This window comes from Coregonus lavaretus, assembly GCF_964263955.1.
Source record: "Coregonus lavaretus genome assembly, chromosome: 13".
NCBI classification, from domain to species: domain Eukaryota; kingdom Metazoa; phylum Chordata; class Actinopteri; order Salmoniformes; family Salmonidae; genus Coregonus; species Coregonus lavaretus.
This window is the reverse complement of record NC_140000.1, coordinates 20950636-20973528: the sequence shown is the minus strand read 5'-3', so window position 1 is coordinate 20973528 and position 22893 is coordinate 20950636. Positions and strand designations below refer to the sequence as shown.

Here is a 22893-nt window from a genome sequence, read left to right as displayed (position 1 = left end):
TGTTACCTTCAGGCATTTGGAAATTACTCCCAAGGATGAACCAGACTTGTGGAAGTCTACCATATTTTTTCTGAGGTTTTGGCTGATTTCTTTTGATTTTCCCATGATGTCAAGCAAAGAGGCACTGAGTTTGAAGGTAGCCCTTGAAATACATCCACAGGTACAACTCCAATTGAGTTAAATGATGTCAATTAGCCTATCAGAAGCTTCTAAAGCCATGACATCATTTTCTGGAATTTTCCAAGCTGTTTAAAGGCACAGTCAACTTAGCGTATGTTAACTTCTGACCCACTGGAATTGTGATACAGTGAATTATAAGTGAAATAATCTGTAAACAATTGTTAGATTACTTGTGTCATGCACAAAGTAGATGTCCTAACCGACTTGCCAAAACTATAGTTAACAAGAAATTTGTGGACTGGTTGAAAAACAAGTTTTAATGACTCCAACCAGTGTATGTAAACTTCCGACTTCAGCTGTACATACATACATATGTAAGTGTGGCAAATAAATCATCCGCGGGCCGTGGTCACAAGCGTGGATCACATTTTAATTTGACTCATTGTTTAACCTGTGCTGACAGGTCATGTGACCAGCTGAGATGTATCTCCTGTGACTTTCGGGTGGCCATGTTTGACGATCATGAATGGGACCCCTCTTGTGATTACCTCTTCTTCAGGTGAGCCTCCTCTCATTGGGCCTGATGTATCTGTATGGGGTAACAATTTAAATATTGTTATTATCTTGAAACAAGTTTGAAGTTGTTACAGAAAACCACAAATACCAAATGTCTCAGATTTGAACAGAAGAGGGCAGTGTATACCTTTTATTTAAGAACTTTGTGAAAATACACTGGAATAATCTTCATTTGATTCTTAATGTAAAAGGCCTTTTAAGTGGGGATATGACTTTCACCTTGATTGATAAAAACCACACATTTTCAGAGAAACTGGTAACTTTTTGCCAAAGTGAGTATGAATACACAGTGGTTTAATTTAAGACTTTTTTCAACCGTGCTCTGAGATCGGTGCATGGCAGATAGGAATTTCATAGGACAACTGGTAGTAGTGGATGGAGACAGACATTAGAAAGGCAGTCAAACAACACAGCAATGCCACCTTGGGTGCCTCTCTGGTTCAATATGGTGTTGTTCCACTGACAAAGAGCTTGCCCATGATGACACAGACTGACACTCAAGCTAAGTTAATGCAGTGAAGTGGAAGACGTCATAGTAGTAGAGCTGTAAGTAGGCAGGCGTGGGTATTAACACCAAGACAGGAATTACATTATTCTAGGCTACACTAATTTGATACTACTGGTGAGGGTCGACTTGAAATGCAAACTAAGAAAGACGATAGACAGAAGGGCTGTGCTCAAATGAGAGAAAAACATTTTCAAATAGAAAGACAACGAAGGCTATTGCAGCCACAATATTGTTGGTATTTTGGTGAAGGTAAATTATGGCACTTGGGAGCAGCGTATGCTTTGTGAACAGGCTTTCTTTCATTCTAAAATATTCTGTAGCTAGTGCTTTTAATGTAAATGTTTTCATAGTGTAGGATCGCAGCAGCACAGCTTTGTTGAATCCAGACTTTTGTGTTGACAAAATGGAGGTAGTAGAACTAGTGAAAATCCAGTGCAAGAACAGCGAGCAGGGAGTACTCATATGGACCCTACCACGTTGTTGTCTTCCTAGAGCATGTGCAGTGGGTGATAGTGGGTGATGTTCCAAGCTGGTGGGTTTTGCTGTCGGTACTATCACAGCAGTGAACCAATTATCTGTTCAGGTGGACACTTGGTGATTTCAGGCTTTGTGCTGGAAGATAGCGGTTTTACTAAATTGCTGACGACCCAGGGCTCCTCTACAGGACATGGGGATTCATTTATCATTACATTGTGCTTGTTAAATGCAATGTAACATATTGTGCAAATGATGCTGAAATTAACGTACAGCTTTAGGATGGACATGCTTACCATTGTGTCTTGTCTACTTTGTCCTCCCACACAGATGAATTCCTTCAGCTGTACATTTACAGGTTAACTCTGGAATATGTGATGTTGCCAATCATTCCACAATCTTTCAGGGGTTCTTGGAGGCTGGTTTTGTTCCATGCACATGACCAACTTAAGTGTCAAGTACTTTGTGAATTTAGTACTACCTAACCTACCTATAACTCTACATACCAATATTATACTGTGAGAGATATTCACCTACTGCTCATTGCTCAGCTAACCAGCCTTGTCTCTTTGTATCTCTGCAGGAACAACATGCCAGACTGTCAGAAGTTGCGGGCCAAGCTGAGGAGAAGGAAAGGGGTCGAGCGTATGCCTGCCAGTGTAGCTGGCACTCTGCTCGAGACCTCACCGACCTGAGAGAACAGCACCAGCTCAAGTGGGTCTGTGGGACGCATGATGTGTGACAGTCTTCTCTCTATCACACACACACCACTTTGCAGTTACTTGTTATAGACATCCCAACACATTTTTCTGCCTTGAGAATGATGTAGGTCTTTCTCTGCATTACAGTTAGTGTGTTCTGGGTTTAAAGGTAAATTAACAAGGTAGGTCTTCTGCTATCTTTAGAGATGTGATTTTAGCTAGCTCAGTTTTAAGAGCAGGTATATGCCAGACCATACTTGTGTGAAAACGGTACTTAGAAAAGACGAGGCTAAATTGAATGAGTCTTTTATGTAAAAAAAATAATAATTTGTAATGAAGTCATTCCATTATCTGGTAGTATTTCATATACAATGCTGTTACATGCTTTTCTGTAGCCTTTCCTCCCCTTAGTTTCTATCTCCTGTGTCCTTTGTTTATTTCCTCTTCTGACCCTTTGAGTAAAATGCATTCTCTGTTTTAAGGGATGTATGATCTTACCATTCATGTATTGTGTATAATATGAAGGTGAGGTTAGTGGGAAGTTAAATGACGCAAACCTTTCCTGTTGCATCTGTGCTACACATTTAGACATAACATTAACCATAAAAGCATTACTTCACTCTGACAATCTAGTAGTTGATACTTTATAAATGAATCATCATCAAATGAAGTAGTCTGTGGATAGTTTATTAAATATCTACTAATACATTCATCATTAGGGAACCATAAAAAAAGCTTAACTTCCAAAGACATTCGTGGGATTTGTTGTGAAAACCCAGTCAGTAGATATTTTGGATTGTAAAACATGTGCTCATATTATGTACATAACATCTGCATATGCATGTATACACTAGGCTATTCACATCAAGTCATAGTTGAATAAATGTTGCATGCAAATTATTATTTTTTTTCCTTGATAATATTAACACAATTTGAATTTCAAGTTTAAAAAGTTGGATGTGCATTGACTGTGCGTTGTGTGGCTCAGGTCACCTTATTAATCAATATCAGTGACAGTGTTGTTTGTTCACAATGCTGGTCATTCTGTACAGTGGAGAAGCGAAGGGGTTTAAGACCATTGGGGCAGTAACTAACTAGGTGAAAAAAAATTCTGTCTGTGCCCTTGAGCAAGGTAATTAACCTTAATTGCTCTCGTATGTTGTTCTGGATAATAGCATCTGCTAAAATGTAAATGACTCCGTTTTATAGTTCTGAATTCACTGCTATGTTTGATGAAATACTAGTAATTTGTTATGTCATCGTAGTCACTATCGGAAAGAGACTGGTCCGGGTCTTCCTTCATGTTAACAGCACCAATCCCCTCTTCATCTTGGACTTCTATGTTCTCATAAAGCGCAGAGGAAGATGAGCTGCTTGAATCATCTGTATAAAAGACTCACATTACCATTTACATGCATCCACAATAGGCTACATGTTTTCAGCAATTGCATCTACAATATTTTTTATATTTTAGTCATTTAGCAGACGCTCTTATCCAGAGCGACTTACAGGAGCAAGTAGGGTTAAGTGCCTTGCTCAAGGGCACATCGACAGATTTTTCACCTAGTCGGCTCGGGGATTAGAACCAGCGACCTTTCGGTTACTGGCACAACGCTCTTAACCACTAAGCTACCTGCCGCTACAATGCCTTCAGAAAGTATTCACACCCCTCGACATTTTCCATATTTTGTTGTTACACAGTCTGAATTTAAAAGTGATTACATTGAGTTTTTGTGTCACTGGCCTACACACAATTCCCCATAATGTCAAAGTGGAATTATGTTTGTAGACATTTTAATAAATTCATTAAAAATTAAAAGCGGAAATGTCGTGAGTCAATAGGTATTCAATCTCTTTTTGAAGATTGGTTGTTGACCATGAGTAACACAGTGGAAGCTTATGCAATGTAACTAACGATGTTAGTTATGTAACGTTAGTTAATTAGCTGCAAACGCCAGCCTTCCTAAATTGCATTGTTATTTGGGATATGTATATTGGGATATGCTTAACACCCCGGCCATCCTACAATCTAAACTAGATGCCCTCAATCTCACACAAATTATCAACGAACCTACCAGGTACAACCCTAAATCCGTAAACATGGGTACCCTCATAGATATCATCCTGACTAACTTACCCTCTAAATACACCTCCGCTGTCTTCAACCAGGATCTCAGCAATCACTGCCTTATTGCCTGCGTCCGTAACGGGTCCGCGGTCAAACGACCACCCCTCATCACTGTCAAACGCTCCCAAAAACACTTCAGCGAGCAGGCCTTCCTAATTGACCTGGCCCAGGTATCCTGGATGGATATAGATCTCATTCCGTCAGTAGAGGATGCCTGGTTGTTCTTTAAAAGTAATTTCCTCTCAATCTTAAATAAACATGCCCCATTCAAAAAATACAGAACTAAGAACAGATATAGCCCCTGGTTCTCCTCAGACTTGACTGCCCTTGACAAGCACAAAAACATCCTGTGGCGTACTGCATTAGCATCAAATAGCCCCCGCGATATGCAACTTTTCAGGGAAGTTAGGAACCAATATACACAAGCAGTTAGGAAAGCAAAGGCTAACTTTTTCAAACAGAAATTTGCATCCTGTAGCACTAACTCCAAAAAGTTTTGGGACACTGTAAAGTCCATGGAAAATAAGAGCACTTCCTCCCAGCTGCCCACTGCACTGAGGCTAGGAAACACTATCACCACCGATAAATCTACAATAATCGAGAATTTCAACAAGCATTTTGCTACGGCTGGCCATGCTTTCCACCTGGCTACCACTACCCCGGCCACCAGCTCTGCAACTTGCCCATGCCCCCCCCGCTTCTCCTTCACACAAATCCAGACAGCTGATGTTCTGAAAGAGCTGCATAATCTGGACCCCTACAAATCATCTGGGCTAGACAATCTGGACCCTTTCTTTCTAAAACTAGCCGCCGAAATTGCCGCAACCCCTATTACTAGCCTGTTCAACCTCTCTTTCGTAACGTCTGAGATCCCCAGAGATTGGAAAGCTGCCGCGGTCATCCCCCTCTTCAAAGGGGGTGACAATCTAGATCTAAACTGTTACAGACCCATATCCATCCTGCCCTGCCTTTCAAAAGTTTTTGAAAGCCTAGTCAACAAACAGATCACCGACCATTTCGAATCCCACCGTACCTTCTCCGCTATGCAATCCGGTTTCCGAGCTGGTCATGGGTGCACTTCAGCCACGCTCAAGGTCCTAAACGATATTATAACCGCGATCGATAATAGACAGTACTGTGCAGCCGTTTTCATTGACCTGGCCAAGGCTTTCGACTCTGTCAACCACCGCATTCTTATTGGCAGACTAAATAGCCTTGGTTTCTCAAATGACTGCCTCGCCTGGTTCACCAACTACTTCTCAGATAGAGTTCAATGTGTCAAATCGGAGGGCCTGTTGTCTGGACCTATGGCAGTCTCTATGGGGGTGCCACAGGGTTCAATTCTTGGGCCGACTCTTTTCTCTGTGTATATCAATGACGTCGCTCTTGCTGCTGGTGACTCTCAGATCCACCTCTACGCAGACGACACCATTTTGTATTCATCTGGCCCTTCATTGGTCACTGTGTTAACAAACCTCCAAACGAGCTTCAATGCCATACAACACTCCTTCAGTAGCCTCCAACTGCTCTTAAACACTAGTAAAACTAAATGCATGCTCTTCAACCGAACGCTGCTTGCACCCGCCCACCCGACTAGAATCACTACTCTCGACGGGTCTGACCTAGAGTATGTGGACAACTACAAATATCTAGGTGTCTGGTTAGACTGTAAACTCTCCTTCCAGACTCACATTAAGAATCTCCAATCCAAAGTTAAATCTAGAATCGGTTTCCTATTTCGCAACAAAGCCTCCTTCACTCATGCTGCCAAACATGCCCTCGTAAAACTGACTATCCTACCGATCCTTGACTTCGGCGATGTCATTTACAAAATAGCCTCCAACACTCTACTCAGCAAATTGGATGTAGTCTATCACAGTGCCATCCGTTTTGTCTCCAAAGCCCCATATAATACCCACCACTGTGACCTGTACGCTCTTGTTGGCTGGTCCTCACTACATATTCGTCGCCAAACCCACTGGCTCCAGGCCATACATAAATCACTGCTAGGCAAATCCCCGCCTTATCTTAGCTCATTGGTCACCATAGCAACACCCACCCGTAGTCTGCGCTCCAGCAGGTATATCTCACTGGTCATCCCCAAAGCCAACACCTCCTTTGGCCGCAATTCCTTCCAGTTCTCTGCTGCCAATGATTGGAACAAATTGCAAAAATCTCTGAAGCTGGAGACACTTATCTCCCTCACTAACTTTAAGCATCAGTTGTCAGAGCACCTTACCGATCACTGCACCTGTACACAGCCCATCTGAAATTAGCCCGCCCAACTACCTCATCCCTATATTGTTATTTATTTTGCTCATTTGTACCCCAGTATCTCTATTTGCACATCATCTCTTGCACATCTATCATTCCAGTGTTAATACTAATTGTAATTATTTTGCACTATAGCCTATTTATTGCCTTACCTCCATAACTTGCTACATTTGCACACACTGTATATATATGTATTTCTGTTGTATTTTTGACTTTGTTTTGTTTTACCTGTACACAGCCCATCTGAAATTAGCCCACCCAACTACCTCATCCCTATATTGTTATTTATTTTGCTCTTTTGCACCCCAGTATCTCTATTTGCACATAATGTCTTGCACATCTAGCATTCCAGTGTTAATACTATTGTAATTATTCTGCACTATAGCCTATTTATTGCCTTACCTCCATAACTTGCTACATTTGCACACACTGTATATATATTTTCTGTTGTATTTCTGACTTTATGTTTTTTACCCCATATGTAACTCTGTGTTGTTTTTATTGCACTACTTTGCTTTATCTTGGCCAGGTCGCAGTTGTAAATGAGAACCTGTTCTCAACTGGCTTACCTGGTTAAATAAAGGTTAAATAAATAAAAAAAATATATATATATATCAGCCCAGTCAAAACTGTTCGCTGCTCTGGCACCCCAATGGTGGAACAAGCTCCCTCACGACGCCAGGACAGCGGAGTCACTCACCACCTTCCGGAGACATTTGAAACCCCACCTCTTTAAGGAATACCTGGGATAGGATAAAGTAATCGTTCTACCCCCCCGCCCCCCTAAAAAATAAATAAATAAACATACTAAAAAATAAATAAATATGGAAAGTGGTTATCCCACTGGCTATAGGGTGAATGCACCAATTTGTAAGTCGCTCTGGATAAGAGCGTCTGCTAAATGACGTAAATGTAAATATGTAACTCTGTGTTGTTGTTTTTATCGCACTGCTTTGCTTTATCTTGGCCAGGTCGCAGTTGTAAATGAGAACTTGTTCTCAACTGGTTTACCTGGTTAAATAAAGGTTAAATAAAAAAAATAAAAAATAAAAATCATCAAGCTTGCTAGCTAAATAATGTAGTTAACTAACGTTAGCTAGCGAACCCGTTAATAGTTAGCTAGGTAACGTTAGCTTGCTTAAACTGTTCCTCGCTTCACATCGTCAGCACCACTGATGATACACCCAGAAAAACTGACAGCGAAGATATAGATAACCTTCTTGAGGACATACTTGACGATGACTTTGATTCCCTTGAGCTAAACTTGAGTAAATAACGTTACATCGCCTTACAATGTTGAATGCTGTTTTTTAGCTAACAGCATTGCTTTCTACTGTCCAGTAGCTAGCTAACGTTAGCTGGCTGGATATCACACGGATGTATTAGTTAGCTATAATGAGATAAATACAAGGCTATGTTGGATTGTTTTTTTTAGCCTGTTTCCAATGGGAAGGTTCCTATCATATTTGACCTTCTGACTCCCAATGCATTAGCTAACGTTACATTGTAAAAGGGCTGGCCCCTAAGTAGTCTCATATGTGCTTAACTTCACACATTTGCAGACAGGACAGCTTCCTAAAACGACGAAGAGGAAGTCATTGCCACAGTCAACAAGAAAGTAAGTTTGCCAATCAAGTAACTAGCTAGCTAGATAAAAACACTAATAATGTTAGTTCTTCTGGCCGAGGTGATATAACGTAAGTAGTTGTCGTGGCCGAGTGGTTAAGGCGATAGACTAGAAATCTATTGGGATCTTCCCGCGCAGGTTCGAATCCTGCCGACAACGGGTTCTTTTGCGTTGCAGCCTGTTGAATCAGAATATCTGGCTGTATCAACTTTTCCGCTGACTTTAATTTGACCTCAGAAGTACAAAATATGACTACATTGATGATACTTTGACCAGGTTGTTGAGATAACAAAATTAAGTTGACGTGTTGGAGTACAAGCATATTATTCTATGGAAGTATTAATTTTATAAAATGGTATGGACCTGGTATTACTGTACCATAGCCAGAGCAAACTATCACGACTGTACATCTATGCTAAATTGATTGAGAATGTAATCACAACAGAGAACTTGGTCGTTTAGTCTAACTTAGCTCATGTTTGCAGATATGACCAAGACGGGGAAGCCAGACTCATACTGGAGAGACATCTGCCAAAAGTATGCCCAGGGCAGCTACCAGTTTTCCACAGGCAAAAGGCCCGGTGGTAAGAAATGGAAAAGAGCCCTGGAGTGTATAGATGCTTGCCCGCTGCAGAGCAAGAGTAAGGTGGATCTGTTCGGGAGACACCTAAAATGCTCTTGTGGGTTCCATAAGGTAGGTTATATGATGATTTATTTCATTTAAGTGATGATAAGTTGCTGTAGCATGAAGTCGATTATTTGATGGATCATACCCTATGTGCACAAATTTGGATAAAACTAACAGTGTAGGATCATTGGTGAAATTATTTATTACAAGTAGCATGAGCCTCTTTTGTACTTGAAATCCTGCCTCCCCCCTTCAGTCAGATGCATCAGAGGCAGGTGGAGGCTCCTATGAGGCAGGTGGAGGCTCCTATGAGGCAGGTGGAGGCTCCAGGCAGGCAGGTGGAGGCTCCAGGCAGGCAAGAGAAGGCTCCTGTGAGGCAGGTGGAGGCTCCAGGCAGGCAGGAGAAGGCTCCTGTGAGGCAGGTGAAGGCTCCAGTCAGGCAGGAGAAGGCTCCAGTCAGGCAGGAGAAGGCTCCAGTCAGGCAGGAGAAGGCTCCAGTCAGGCAGGAGAAGGCTCCAGTCAGGCAGGTGGAGGCTCCTATGAGGCAGGTGGAGGCTCAAGGCAGGCAGGCGGAGGCACCAGTGCAGACAGAACAGTAAAGTGCTGTCAGTGCAATCAGGTTGTGAAGGCAGAAAAATTCTCCATGCACCTTTCTGACCGCCATGTAGAGGAGACATGTGACACCTGTGGGGCCAAGGTCCAAGGTTCTGTTGGCCTGTTGGAGCATATAGAACAGTTCCATTATTTATCCTGGTTGGCTCAACCTCCATCGCCAACTTCAACAGGTAGCTCCACCACACCATCCCCACGGCCAACACCATCTCCACGGCTAACGGCCACGCCATCTCCGTGGACCACACCATCTCCGCGGCCCACACCATCTCCACGGCTAACGGCCACACCATCTCTACAGCCCACACCATCTCCGCCGACAACTACATCTCTGCTCACTCCTCCAACAGGTTGCTCCAGCACGTCACGCCACACTCCTCAAACTCCACTTAGGCCAGCTTCCATTGATTGGGAAGCTTTTCTCCCCAATCAATTCAAAAAGGTTATACAGCCAGCAGATCGGGTGTGGATTGCCAAGGTCCTCTATGAGCCTACAGGTCAGCTGAGGCAGAAAATGGAGGCGTGCTGGTTTCATCCACCACTGCAGCACAAACCGTCTCCTCCCGAGCCCGGGTGGCACTTCCGGCAGAGGATGTTCCTCTGGGCACCAATGAGGATGTGGGGGATTCCTCTGAAATGCACGCGGTGTGACCGGAAAATGCACCACTCAGGGATCTACCCGAAGGTGAGGGAGGTGATAGATGTGGATACCCGCTACTACCTTGTGGGAGGGGACTATCCACGTTGCAGCAAGTGTATGCTGCCGGTCTGCCCATGGAGCCAGGAAATCCTTGCTCAACTGGATGTGGCACATAGGAGCCTGTTTCCCGCTGTCCTCACTACACAGCTAGCCCTGGATAGGAAGTGTATGACTTTCCTGAAGCCAAGGACCAGTGGGAACAGTTCCTCCTACCTCCAGTCTGCAGTAGAGGAAGCACACAGCGAGGAGTGGGCACGTCAGACCATCCGCTACCTGTCTGACTGTGAGCTTCATTTGAAGATGGCTACCTTCGTCTCTTCTGCAGCTGTCCATCTTCCTCCTCCACCCTTCAGGCCCCTTCCACTTGCCCAGTGGTTTGAGACGGTCCACTCCAACGACATCCTCAGCCACCTGGAAGAGATGAAGGGGGTGATCACCTCTACCTATGGTAGAATTCTGAAGATGGACTCTACAAAGAAGGTGAGGGTTTTAGCATTAATTTTATTTACTCTGATGTTAACCAATTGGAATGGATATAAATAGTTTACTTTATCATCCTAATGATGAAATAGTATTAATTTTAGTAAGTTTGTACAGTTTTTTTTAGAACGTTCTGTTTTTGTTTGTTTTTCAGATCACCAAGAAGCTGGTCCTTGGTTGTTCTCTGGTTCCAGAATTCACCCCACCTGGAAAACCTACTGGTGAGATAGCTCTCAGATCAGCACTGAGCATTTGAGTATTACTTCCTCTCCCACTTTTCTTTTCTCTGCCACCTCCACCCCTCCTCAGAGGACGTGGGAGTGAAGATCGGGCTCTACATGTAGGAGATGTGTCTGTGTCTGTGTTTGTGTCCTTTCCTCTTCTTTAACTATGTGTTTAAACACTATGTGTTACAGGCGAGCGCATTGCTGTGGAGTACCTGTTGGCCCAGTCCAATAGAGGCGACCTGCTGGTTCCACAGCAGCTGCCAGAGATCCCCACAGAGGAGCTCGAGGACGACGGGGGTGAACCTGACGTCACGGTGTGCCAGGTAGCTGACCTTAGGGTAGGTGATCCTGATCCTCCAATATGTGCCGTGGAGGCCCAGGTGACACTGGAGGGTGACAGTGGACCCAGATCCCTGGATGAGGACATCATTGTGGAGGAAGACGACACACAAGACAGCACATCAGACCAGGTAATGTAACACCTTTCTCAAAAACAAGATATGTAACAAGTTCGCTAATGATATGCCACAAGTATCATACGTTTGTCAAGTAAAACGTCAAGTATTACGTTTTATGGAGAGAGAAAAAAGGTCAACATTGCTCAAATAGTTCAAAGAAATTTACACATTTATTTACATGTGTTTTTTTCATGATTTTCACTTTTCAGAATAGCCGATGTGATTCCAGAGGTGTCTTGGGCTGGGATGCGGTTGATGACCTGGCAGCCTACCTGGTTGGCCTGAACCGAACCATCACTGCCTTGTCATCAAAAGAGGAGGCTGACATAGTCCATCTTTACATGGCTCTCCCTGCTATGGACAAGGAACCTTTGAGGTTCGGCCAGAAAGCGAGGAAGAAGACCGTGGCAGGACCTTGGAGAGCGCCCAGGAAGCCGAGTGGCTCTGCTCCTGGACAGCAGGCGGCAGAGAGGTGATTTGACACAATTCTTAATCATTTTGGTTCATTACAAATCATTGAATCAGAAGGCTGTACTGCGTCAAACCAGGATTGAAAAAAATATTTTGTGATTATATTAGTTTGTGGGGGGTAAATTGGGCTGTTCACAGGTGACAGGTTGTTGCTATTATTATTATTTTTTGTTTACAGCCTTGTTTAAAGTCCGGACCATATCATCCTTCTTTCCCACAGACTGTTCATGACTCACGGGCAGGCAGCCCAGGACCCCGAAGTCCACAGGGTCAGCGAATGTGTTTGCCTGAGACTTTTAAAAGAGTTTCAGCAAGCACCAAACAGGCCCAAGGACACAAGGAGTAGAACTCTGCCCATCCCACAGTCCATTGTGGTGGCCTACAGCCATCTTAAACAGCTGCTGGAGGACAGCAGGGTTGTTCTGGAGAAGACCAACGTGGTTCTGATACCAGTAAACAACACAACAATCTCTTCTTGGTGAGTCTTGTTTTTTACGTGTGCACCTTTCCTATACAATGACATTATATTATTATATTATTAAACTGCAAGAAAAACCTTCAACTGCTTGCTTGTTAGAAAATACTAAACATAGGAGGATAGGCTACTATGTATAAAAGAACTAACTGAAGCTACTGTATGCATTTTTGTCTTTTAGGCTGCTTAGGAGGGATAAGAGGAAGGACAGGGACATGCTGCTGCAGGGCACCATACTCCCCAAACGGTTTGAACTGGCCAAGGACTCACTCCCTGAAGCCCAGACTCTTCCGGCTGCTCCTGTGCAGCATGGGCATGAGGCTATGGTGTTTGAGGAGCCAGAGAACCGGGAGGGTGAGGCAGTGATACGCCCTCGGCACAGTGTTCGTTCTGCCTTGGCACAGCACTACCAGCCTGGGTCATACGTATGGCCTGGTTCTGCTGGCTCAGCCTCGTATGAGCATGGTAACCTGCCACCACCCCCATCTCCTGCCTGGGCCTCGTACCAGCAGGGTCACCTGCCACCACCACCACCCCCATCTCCTGCCTGGGCCTCGTACCAGCAGGGTCACCTGCCACCACCACCATCTCCTGCCTGGGACTCGTACCAGCAGGATTACATGCCACCACCACCATCTCCTGCCTGGCCCTCGTACCAGCAGGATTACCTGCCACCACCACCATCTCCTGCCTGGCCTTCGTACCAGCAGGATTACCTGCCACCACCACCATCTCCTGCCTGGCCTTCGTACCAGCCACCTCCCCCCTTCCAGCCACCTCTCCCCTTCCAGCCACCTCCCCCCTTCCAGCCACCTCCCCCCTTCCAGCCACCTGCTGACCATCCACTGTACCTGGCCCCTCCACCACCTGGCACCTCTGTTCAGCCAAGGCAACGTACGTGGAGACAGAAAAAAGCTGCCCAGGAGAACGAGGAGCTGATGGCTAGGGGTGAACCTCCACGCAAGAAGTTCAGGGATACCTACCAGTACATTTGCAAGCAGTGTGGGCAGGGGAAAAACAAAAGTACGGGTCACACCCAGCTGAAGGGGCGGTGGTACTGTCCAGCCTCAGGACTCACCCTGGCAGAGTGGAAGGACCAGTTGACCAGTCTTGCCAGTGGGAAATAAAGGAAAATGTATGAATAAATAAATACTGTATATAATAGTTATGTGTAAATAGTTAAGTATTGTATATAGTTAAGTTTTTCATTTCTGTGTTCTAAAAAATTCAATAAAAAAAAAATAGATGTATATATTTGTTAAATATATACTTTCAGGTTTAATAAAGTGACCAAAGTTTGTCAAATTGTATAATAATGTGTAGATAGTAAAGTATTGTATATAGTTATGTTTTTCATTTCTGTGTTTGTGCATTGCATGGTGTTCTAAAAAAGAAAACAACAAAAAAATAAAGATGTATATATTTGCTAAATATATACTTTCAGGTTGAATAAACTGACCAAAGTTTCTCAAATTTTGACTTCTGGATTGTTTTTCTCCTATACCTCCTATACTTTATTCCTAGAACTCTTGCAAAGTAACTAAGTAGGCTACCAGTGCTGTTATTAAATATCAGCACTCCTGGAAAGCCCTCTGCCAATGAAAATACATACTTTCTTGCTTTGATCTTCCTGACCTCTTTTCTCACCAGTGTTTGATGTTGTAGGGGGTGTTGAGAGGGGGTGGAGCTGAGGGTAAGAGGTGAGATGAAAGGGATGGGGCAGGAGAAGCCAAAGCGGTGGGGGTCTGTGACCTGAGTGCTGTGGAGATGGGGGTAGGGCAGTGTTCTGGGGGTGCACCTGAGGTGTGCAGCAGCCGGGGTAGGGGCTGATCAAACCTGTTGAAGAACAAGTTCAGGTTGTTCACCCACTTCTGGTCCCCCGCAGTCTGGGACAGTTGCTAAATATATATATATATATCTGGGACAACTAACCCCCTAATCAGGATGAATGACACATAGCACTTTAATTACATCAAAATCAGATTTATTGGCCAAGTATGTTAACACACACACAATGATTTTGGTTCTGGCTGCTTTTAAACAATACATGCAATATTCACACAACTCACTTAATACAAGCAATATACACGTTATACGAAAGAAAAATTATGTTAATGCATGGTATTGGTGCATGCTGCCACGGTGCACAGCGTCGTCGGATCGAATCCCGCAGGAGACAAAGTGTCAATGTTGTCGATAAAAGTGATAAAAATAAGCGCACATGCGTGTGAAAATAACTTTAAAGGCGTTGTGAGTGGAGAAAAAAACATGACAAATTGTTTGTTTTTCTCCTTTTCTCTTTCCGTTTTTTCTCTTTCCCCCCCTCCCCCCCCCTCTTTTTCCTTCTCCCCCCCCCTAGCAGTCCCTTTTGCCCCATTTTTGGCCGAGTGGTTAAGGCGATAGACTAGAAATCTATTGGGATCTTCCCGCGCAGGTTCGAATCCTGCCGACAACGGGTTCTTTTGCGTTGCAGCCTGTTGAATCAGAATATCTGGCTGTATCATTCGGTCAGTGTTATACTGCCAAAAATCAGATTTGTTCATATTACGTTATTATTGAAACTCAGTAAATCTAATAAGACATCTGTATATCTCTGTTGCATGCTTTCAATGTTATTGTATGTTTTACAGTTTTCATTATCTTAGGCAGACCAAAATGGTAATTCATGGGAAGCCATAAAATCTAGTAGTGAGCCTTTGGTAAAGCATGCATTTGATAAAAGCTCTCTTTCGATCCCCATTTGTTCTTATGTGAGCAGGTGCTGCTCTGTTTTCCTTGGTGGAAGTTCCATTGCAAATGGTGTAGGAACAGCTGTTTCACAAAGGTAAAAGTGCTGTTAAATTGAATTGCAGGGATCATCAACTAGATTCAGCCGCGGGGCGATTTTTTTTCTTGAGCGGATGGTGGAGGGGGGAACATAATTAGTAAACTGCAAATTGACCGCAAGATGCCCAAATTGATATAATACTGAACTAAAACAGACTAATTTCAATCCTTGCTTACATTTGCGTATGATCACATACTGTATATCTCTATTATGCGTGGGAATACTTTGCAACAGATTTCCAAAATTAAAATCACTTGGAGCTGATTTGCTGGTGTTTTTACAGTCTATTTTATGTCCAACAATAAAATATATGTATGTGTGTGTATATACAGTTGAAATCGAAGTTTACATACACCTTAGCCAAATACATTTAAACTCTGTTTTTCACAATTCCTGAGATTTAATCCTAGAAAAATTCCCTGTCTTAGGTCAGTTAGAACACAACTCTATTTTAAGAATGTGAAATGTCAGAATAATAGTAGAGAATGATTTATTTCAGCTTTTATTTCTTTCATCACATTCCCAGTGGGTCAGAAGTCTACATACACTCAACTAGTAATAATATAATAATATCATGCTAGTGATTCTAGTATTTGGTCGCATTGCCTTTAAATTGTTTAACTTGGGTCAAACGTTTCGGGTAGCCTTCCACAAGCTTCCCACAATAAGTTGGGTGAATTTTGGCCCATTCCTCCTGACCGAGCAGGTGTAACTGAGTCAGGTTTGTAGGCCTCCTTGCTCGCACATGCTTTTTCAGTTCAGCCCACACATGTTCTATAGGATTGAGGTCAGGGCTTTGTGATGGCCACTTCAATACCTTGACTTTTTTGTCCTTAAGCCATTTTGCCACAACTTTGGAAGTATGCTTGGGGTCATTGTCCATTTGGAAGACCCATTTGCGACCAAGCTTTAACTTCCTGACTGATGTCTTGATGTTGCTTCAATATATCCACATAATTTTACTTCCTCATGATGCCATCTATTTTGTGAAGTGCACCAGTCCCTTCTGCAGCAAAGCACCCCCACAGCATGATGCTGCCACCCCCGTGCTTCACGTTGGGATGGTGTTCTTCGGCTTGCAAGCAGCCCCCTTTTTCCTCCAAACATAATGATGGTCATTATGGCCAAACAGTTCTATTTTTGTTTCATCAGACCAGAGGACATTTCTCCAAAAAGTAAGATCTTTGTCCCCATGTGCAGTTGCAAACCGTAGTCTGGCTTTTTTATGGCGGTTTTGGAGCAGTTGCTTCTTCCTTGCTGAGCGGCCTTTCAGGTTATGTCGATATAGGCCTTGTTTTACTGTGGATATAGATACTGTTGTACCCGTTTCCTCCAGCATCTTCACAAGGTTCTGGGATTGATTTGCACTTTTCGCAAAGTATGTTCATCTCTAGGAGACAGAACGCATCTCCTTCCTGAGCGCTATGATGGCTGCGTGGTCCCATGGTGTTTATACTTGCGTATTATTATTTGTACAGATGAACGTGTTACCTTCAGGCATTTGGAAATTACTCCCAAGGATGAACCAGACTTGTGGAAGTCTACCATATTTTTTCTGAGGTTTTGGCTGATTTCTTTTGATTTTCCCATGATGTCAAGCAAAGAGGCACTGAGTTTGAAGGTAGCCCTTGAAATACATCCACAGGTACAACTCCAATTGAGTTAAATGATGTCAATTAGCCTATCAGAAGCTTCTAAAGCCATGACATCATTTTCTGGAATTTTCCAAGCTGTTTAAAGGCACAGTCAACTTAGCGTATGTTAACTTCTGACCCACTGGAATTGTGATACAGTGAATTATAAGTGAAATAATCTGTAAACAATTGTTAGATTACTTGTGTCATGCACAAAGTAGATGTCCTAACCGACTTGCCAAAACTATAGTTTGTTAACAAGAAATTTGTGGACTGGTTGAAAAACAAGTTTTAATGACTCCAACCAGTGTATGTAAACTTCCGACTTCAGCTGTACATACATACATATGTAAGTGTGGCAAATAAATCATCCGCGGGCCGTGGTCACAAGCGTGGATCACATTTTAATTTGACTCATTGTTTAACCTGTGCTGACAGGTCATGTGACCAGCTGAGATGTATCTCCTGTGACTTTCGGGTGGCCATGTTTGACGATCATGAATGGGACCCCTCTTGTGATTACCTCTTCTTCAGGTGAGCCTCCTCTCATTGGGCCTGATGTATCTGTATGGGGTAACAATTTAAATATTGTTATTATCTTGAAACAAGTTTGAAGTTGTTACAGAAAACCACAAATACCAAATGTCTCAGATTTGAACAGAAGAGGGCAGTGTATACCTTTTATTTAAGAACTTTGTGAAAATACACTGGAATAATCTTCATTTGATTCTTAATGTAAAAGGCCTTTTAAGTGGGGATATGACTTTCACCTTGATTGATAAAAACCACACATTTTCAGAGAAACTGGTAACTTTTTGCCAAAGTGAGTATGAATACACAGTGGTTTAATTTAAGACTTTTTTCAACCGTGCTCTGAGATCGGTGCATGGCAGATAGGAATTTCATAGGACAACTGGTAGTAGTGGATGGAGACAGACATTAGAAAGGCAGTCAAACAACACAGCAATGCCACCTTGGGTGCCTCTCTGGTTCAATATGGTGTTGTTCCACTGACAAAGAGCTTGCCCATGATGACACAGACTGACACTCAAGCTAAGTTAATGCAGTGAAGTGGAAGACGTCATAGTAGTAGAGCTGTAAGTAGGCAGGCGTGGGTATTAACACCAAGACAGGAATTACATTATTCTAGGCTACACTCATTTGATACTACTGGTGAGGGTCGACTTGAAATGCAAACTAAGAAAGACGATAGACAGAAGGGCTGTGCTCAAATGAGAGAAAAACATTTTCAAATAGAAAGACAACGAAGGCTATTGCAGCCACAATATTGTTGGTATTTTGGTGAAGGTAAATTATGGCACTTGGGAGCAGCGTATGCTTTGTGAACAGGCTTTCTTTCATTCTAAAATATTCTGTAGCTAGTGCTTTTAATGTAAATGTTTTCATAGTGTAGGATCGCAGCAGCACAGCTTTGTTGAATCCAGACTTTTGTGTTGACAAAATGGAGGTAGTAGAACTAGTGAAAATCCAGTGCAAGAACAGCGAGCAGGGAGTACTCATATGGACCCTACCACGTTGTTGTCTTCCTAGAGCATGTGCAGTGGGTGATAGTGGGTGATGTTCCAAGCTGGTGGGTTTTGCTGTCGGTACTATCACAGCAGTGAACCAATTATCTGTTCAGGTGGACACTTGGTGATTTCAGGCTTTGTGCTGGAAGATAGCGGTTTTACTAAATTGCTGACGACCCAGGGCTCCTCTACAGGACATGGGGATTCATTTATCATTACATTGTGCTTGTTAAATGCAATGTAACATATTGTGCAAATGATGCTGAAATTAACGTACAGCTTTAGGATGGACATGCTTACCATTGTGTCTTGTCTACTTTGTCCTCCCACACAGATGAATTCCTTCAGCTGTACATTTACAGGTTAACTCTGGAATATGTGATGTTGCCAATCATTCCACAATCTTTCAGGGGTTCTTGGAGGCTGGTTTTGTTCCATGCACATGACCAACTTAAGTGTCAAGTACTTTGTGAATTTAGTACTACCTAACCTACCTATAACTCTACATACCAATATTATACTGTGAGAGATATTCACCTACTGCTCATTGCTCAGCTAACCAGCCTTGTCTCTTTGTATCTCTGCAGGAACAACATGCCAGACTGTCAGAAGTTGCGGGCCAAGCTGAGGAGAAGGAAAGGGGTCGAGCGTATGCCTGCCAGTGTAGCTGGCACTCTGCTCGAGACCTCACCGACCTGAGAGAACAGCACCAGCTCAAGTGGGTCTGTGGGACGCATGATGTGTGACAGTCTTCTCTCTATCACACACACACCACTTTGCAGTTACTTGTTATAGACATCCCAACACATTTTTCTGCCTTGAGAATGATGTAGGTCTTTTTCTGCATTACAGTTAGTGTGTTCTGGGTTTAAAGGTAAATTAACAAGGTAGGTCTTCTGCTATCTTTAGAGATGTGATTTTAGCTAGCTCAGTTTTAAGAGCAGGTATATGCCAGACCATACTTGTGTGAAAACGGTACTTAGAAAAGACGAGGCTAAATTGAATGAGTCTTTTATGTAAAAAAAATAATAATTTGTAATGAAGTCATTCCATTATCTGGTAGTATTTCATATACAATGCTGTTACATGCTTTTCTGTAGCCTTTCCTCCCCTTAGTTTCTATCTCCTGTGTCCTTTGTTTATTTCCTCTTCTGACCCTTTGAGTAAAATGCATTCTCTGTTTTAAGGGATGTATGATCTTACCATTCATGTATTGTGTATAATATGAAGGTGAGGTTAGTGGGAAGTTAAATGACGCAAACCTTTCCTGTTGCATCTGTGCTACACATTTAGACATAACATTAACCATAAAAGCATTACTTCACTCTGACAATCTAGTAGTTGATACTTTATAAATGAATCATCATCAAATGAAGTAGTCTGTGGATAGTTTATTAAATATCTACTAATACATTCATCATTAGGGAACCATAAAAAAAGCTTAACTTCCAAAGACATTCGTGGGATTTGTTGTGAAAACCCAGTCAGTAGATATTTTGGATTGTAAAACATGTGCTCATATTATGTACATAACATCTGCATATGCATGTATACACTAGGCTATTCACATCAAGTCATAGTTGAATAAATGTTGCATGCAAATTATTATTTTTTTTCCTTGATAATATTAACACAATTTGAATTTCAAGTTTAAAAAGTTGGATGTGCATTGACTGTGCGTTGTGTGGCTCAGGTCACCTTATTAATCAATATCAGTGACAGTGTTGTTTGTTCACAATGCTGGTCATTCTGTACAGTGGAGAAGCGAAGGGGTTTAAGACCATTGGGGCAGTAACTAACTAGGTGAAAAAAAATTCTGTCTGTGCCCTTGAGCAAGGTAATTAACCTTAATTGCTCTCGTATGTTGTTCTGGATAATAGCATCTGCTAAAATGTAAATGACTCCGTTTTATAGTTCTGAATTCACTGCTATGTTTGATGAAATACTAGTAATTTGTTATGTCATCGTAGTCACTATCGGAAAGAGACTGGTCCGGGTCTTCCTTCATGTTAACAGCACCAATCCCCTCTTCATCTTGGACTTCTATGTTCTCATAAAGCGCAGAGGAAGATGAGCTGCTTGAATCATCTGTATAAAAGACTCACATTACCATTTACATGCATCCACAATAGGCTACATGTTTTCAGCAATTGCATCTACAATATTTTTTATATTTTAGTCATTTAGCAGACGCTCTTATCCAGAGCGACTTACAGGAGCAAGTAGGGTTAAGTGCCTTGCTCAAGGGCACATCGACAGATTTTTCACCTAGTCGGCTCGGGGATTAGAACCAGCGACCTTTCGGTTACTGGCACAACGCTCTTAACCACTAAGCTACCTGCCGCTACAATGCCTTCAGAAAGTATTCACACCCCTCGACATTTTCCATATTTTGTTGTTACACAGTCTGAATTTAAAAGTGATTACATTGAGTTTTTGTGTCACTGGCCTACACACAATTCCCCATAATGTCAAAGTGGAATTATGTTTGTAGACATTTTAATAAATTCATTAAAAATTAAAAGCGGAAATGTCGTGAGTCAATAGGTATTCAATCTCTTTTTGAAGATTGGTTGTTGACCATGAGTAACACAGTGGAAGCTTATGCAATGTAACTAACGATGTTAGTTATGTAACGTTAGTTAATTAGCTGCAAACGCCAGCCTTCCTAAATTGCATTGTTATTTGGGATATGTATATTGGGATATGCTTAACACCCCGGCCATCCTACAATCTAAACTAGATGCCCTCAATCTCACACAAATTATCAACGAACCTACCAGGTACAACCCTAAATCCGTAAACATGGGTACCCTCATAGATATCATCCTGACTAACTTACCCTCTAAATACACCTCCGCTGTCTTCAACCAGGATCTCAGCAATCACTGCCTTATTGCCTGCGTCCGTAACGGGTCCGCGGTCAAACGACCACCCCTCATCACTGTCAAACGCTCCCAAAAACACTTCAGCGAGCAGGCCTTCCTAATTGACCTGGCCCAGGTATCCTGGATGGATATAGATCTCATTCCGTCAGTAGAGGATGCCTGGTTGTTCTTTAAAAGTAATTTCCTCTCAATCTTAAATAAACATGCCCCATTCAAAAAATACAGAACTAAGAACAGATATAGCCCCTGGTTCTCCTCAGACTTGACTGCCCTTGACAAGCACAAAAACATCCTGTGGCGTACTGCATTAGCATCAAATAGCCCCCGCGATATGCAACTTTTCAGGGAAGTTAGGAACCAATATACACAAGCAGTTAGGAAAGCAAAGGCTAACTTTTTCAAACAGAAATTTGCATCCTGTAGCACTAACTCCAAAAAGTTTTGGGACACTGTAAAGTCCATGGAAAATAAGAGCACTTCCTCCCAGCTGCCCACTGCACTGAGGCTAGGAAACACTATCACCACCGATAAATCTACAATAATCGAGAATTTCAACAAGCATTTTGCTACGGCTGGCCATGCTTTCCACCTGGCTACCACTACCCCGGCCACCAGCTCTGCAACTTGCCCATGCCCCCCCCGCTTCTCCTTCACACAAATCCAGACAGCTGATGTTCTGAAAGAGCTGCATAATCTGGACCCCTACAAATCATCTGGGCTAGACAATCTGGACCCTTTCTTTCTAAAACTAGCCGCCGAAATTGCCGCAACCCCTATTACTAGCCTGTTCAACCTCTCTTTCGTAACGTCTGAGATCCCCAGAGATTGGAAAGCTGCCGCGGTCATCCCCCTCTTCAAAGGGGGTGACAATCTAGATCTAAACTGTTACAGACCCATATCCATCCTGCCCTGCCTTTCAAAAGTTTTTGAAAGCCTAGTCAACAAACAGATCACCGACCATTTCGAATCCCACCGTACCTTCTCCGCTATGCAATCCGGTTTCCGAGCTGGTCATGGGTGCACTTCAGCCACGCTCAAGGTCCTAAACGATATTATAACCGCGATCGATAATAGACAGTACTGTGCAGCCGTTTTCATTGACCTGGCCAAGGCTTTCGACTCTGTCAACCACCGCATTCTTATTGGCAGACTAAATAGCCTTGGTTTCTCAAATGACTGCCTCGCCTGGTTCACCAACTACTTCTCAGATAGAGTTCAATGTGTCAAATCGGAGGGCCTGTTGTCTGGACCTATGGCAGTCTCTATGGGGGTGCCACAGGGTTCAATTCTTGGGCCGACTCTTTTCTCTGTGTATATCAATGACGTCGCTCTTGCTGCTGGTGACTCTCAGATCCACCTCTACGCAGACGACACCATTTTGTATTCATCTGGCCCTTCATTGGTCACTGTGTTAACAAACCTCCAAACGAGCTTCAATGCCATACAACACTCCTTCAGTAGCCTCCAACTGCTCTTAAACACTAGTAAAACTAAATGCATGCTCTTCAACCGAACGCTGCTTGCACCCGCCCACCCGACTAGAATCACTACTCTCG

The 22893-nt window shown here is 42.9% G+C and overlaps 1 protein-coding gene across 1 annotated transcript; it reads left to right on the top strand.

Annotated features, from left to right (window-relative positions):
* Positions 1–10032: 10032 nt before the first annotated feature.
* LOC311139519 (uncharacterized protein) lies at positions 10033–13929 on the top strand. Its single transcript, XM_084174406.1, has 6 exons — positions 10033–10828; positions 10983–11049; positions 11245–11525; positions 11723–11985; positions 12205–12462; positions 12641–13929. Exons 1-6 carry the CDS (start codon positions 10163–10165, stop codon positions 13584–13586), a joined length of 2481 nt encoding a protein of 826 aa, XP_084030532.1. The 5' UTR covers positions 10033–10162; the 3' UTR covers positions 13587–13929.
* The last annotated feature ends 8964 nt before the right edge of the window (positions 13930–22893 follow it).

Coding starts and splice junctions, on each gene's coding strand:
- LOC311139519 (XM_084174406.1), top strand. CDS start 10,163: ATGGAGGCGTGCTGGTTTCATCCACCACTGCAGCACAAACCGTCTCCT. Junction 10,829..10,982: donor AGATGGACTCTACAAAGAAG/GTGAGGGTTTTA, acceptor TTTGTTTTTCAG/ATCACCAAGAAGCTGGTCCT. Junction 11,526..11,722: donor AAGACAGCACATCAGACCAG/GTAATGTAACAC, acceptor TTCACTTTTCAG/AATAGCCGATGTGATTCCAG.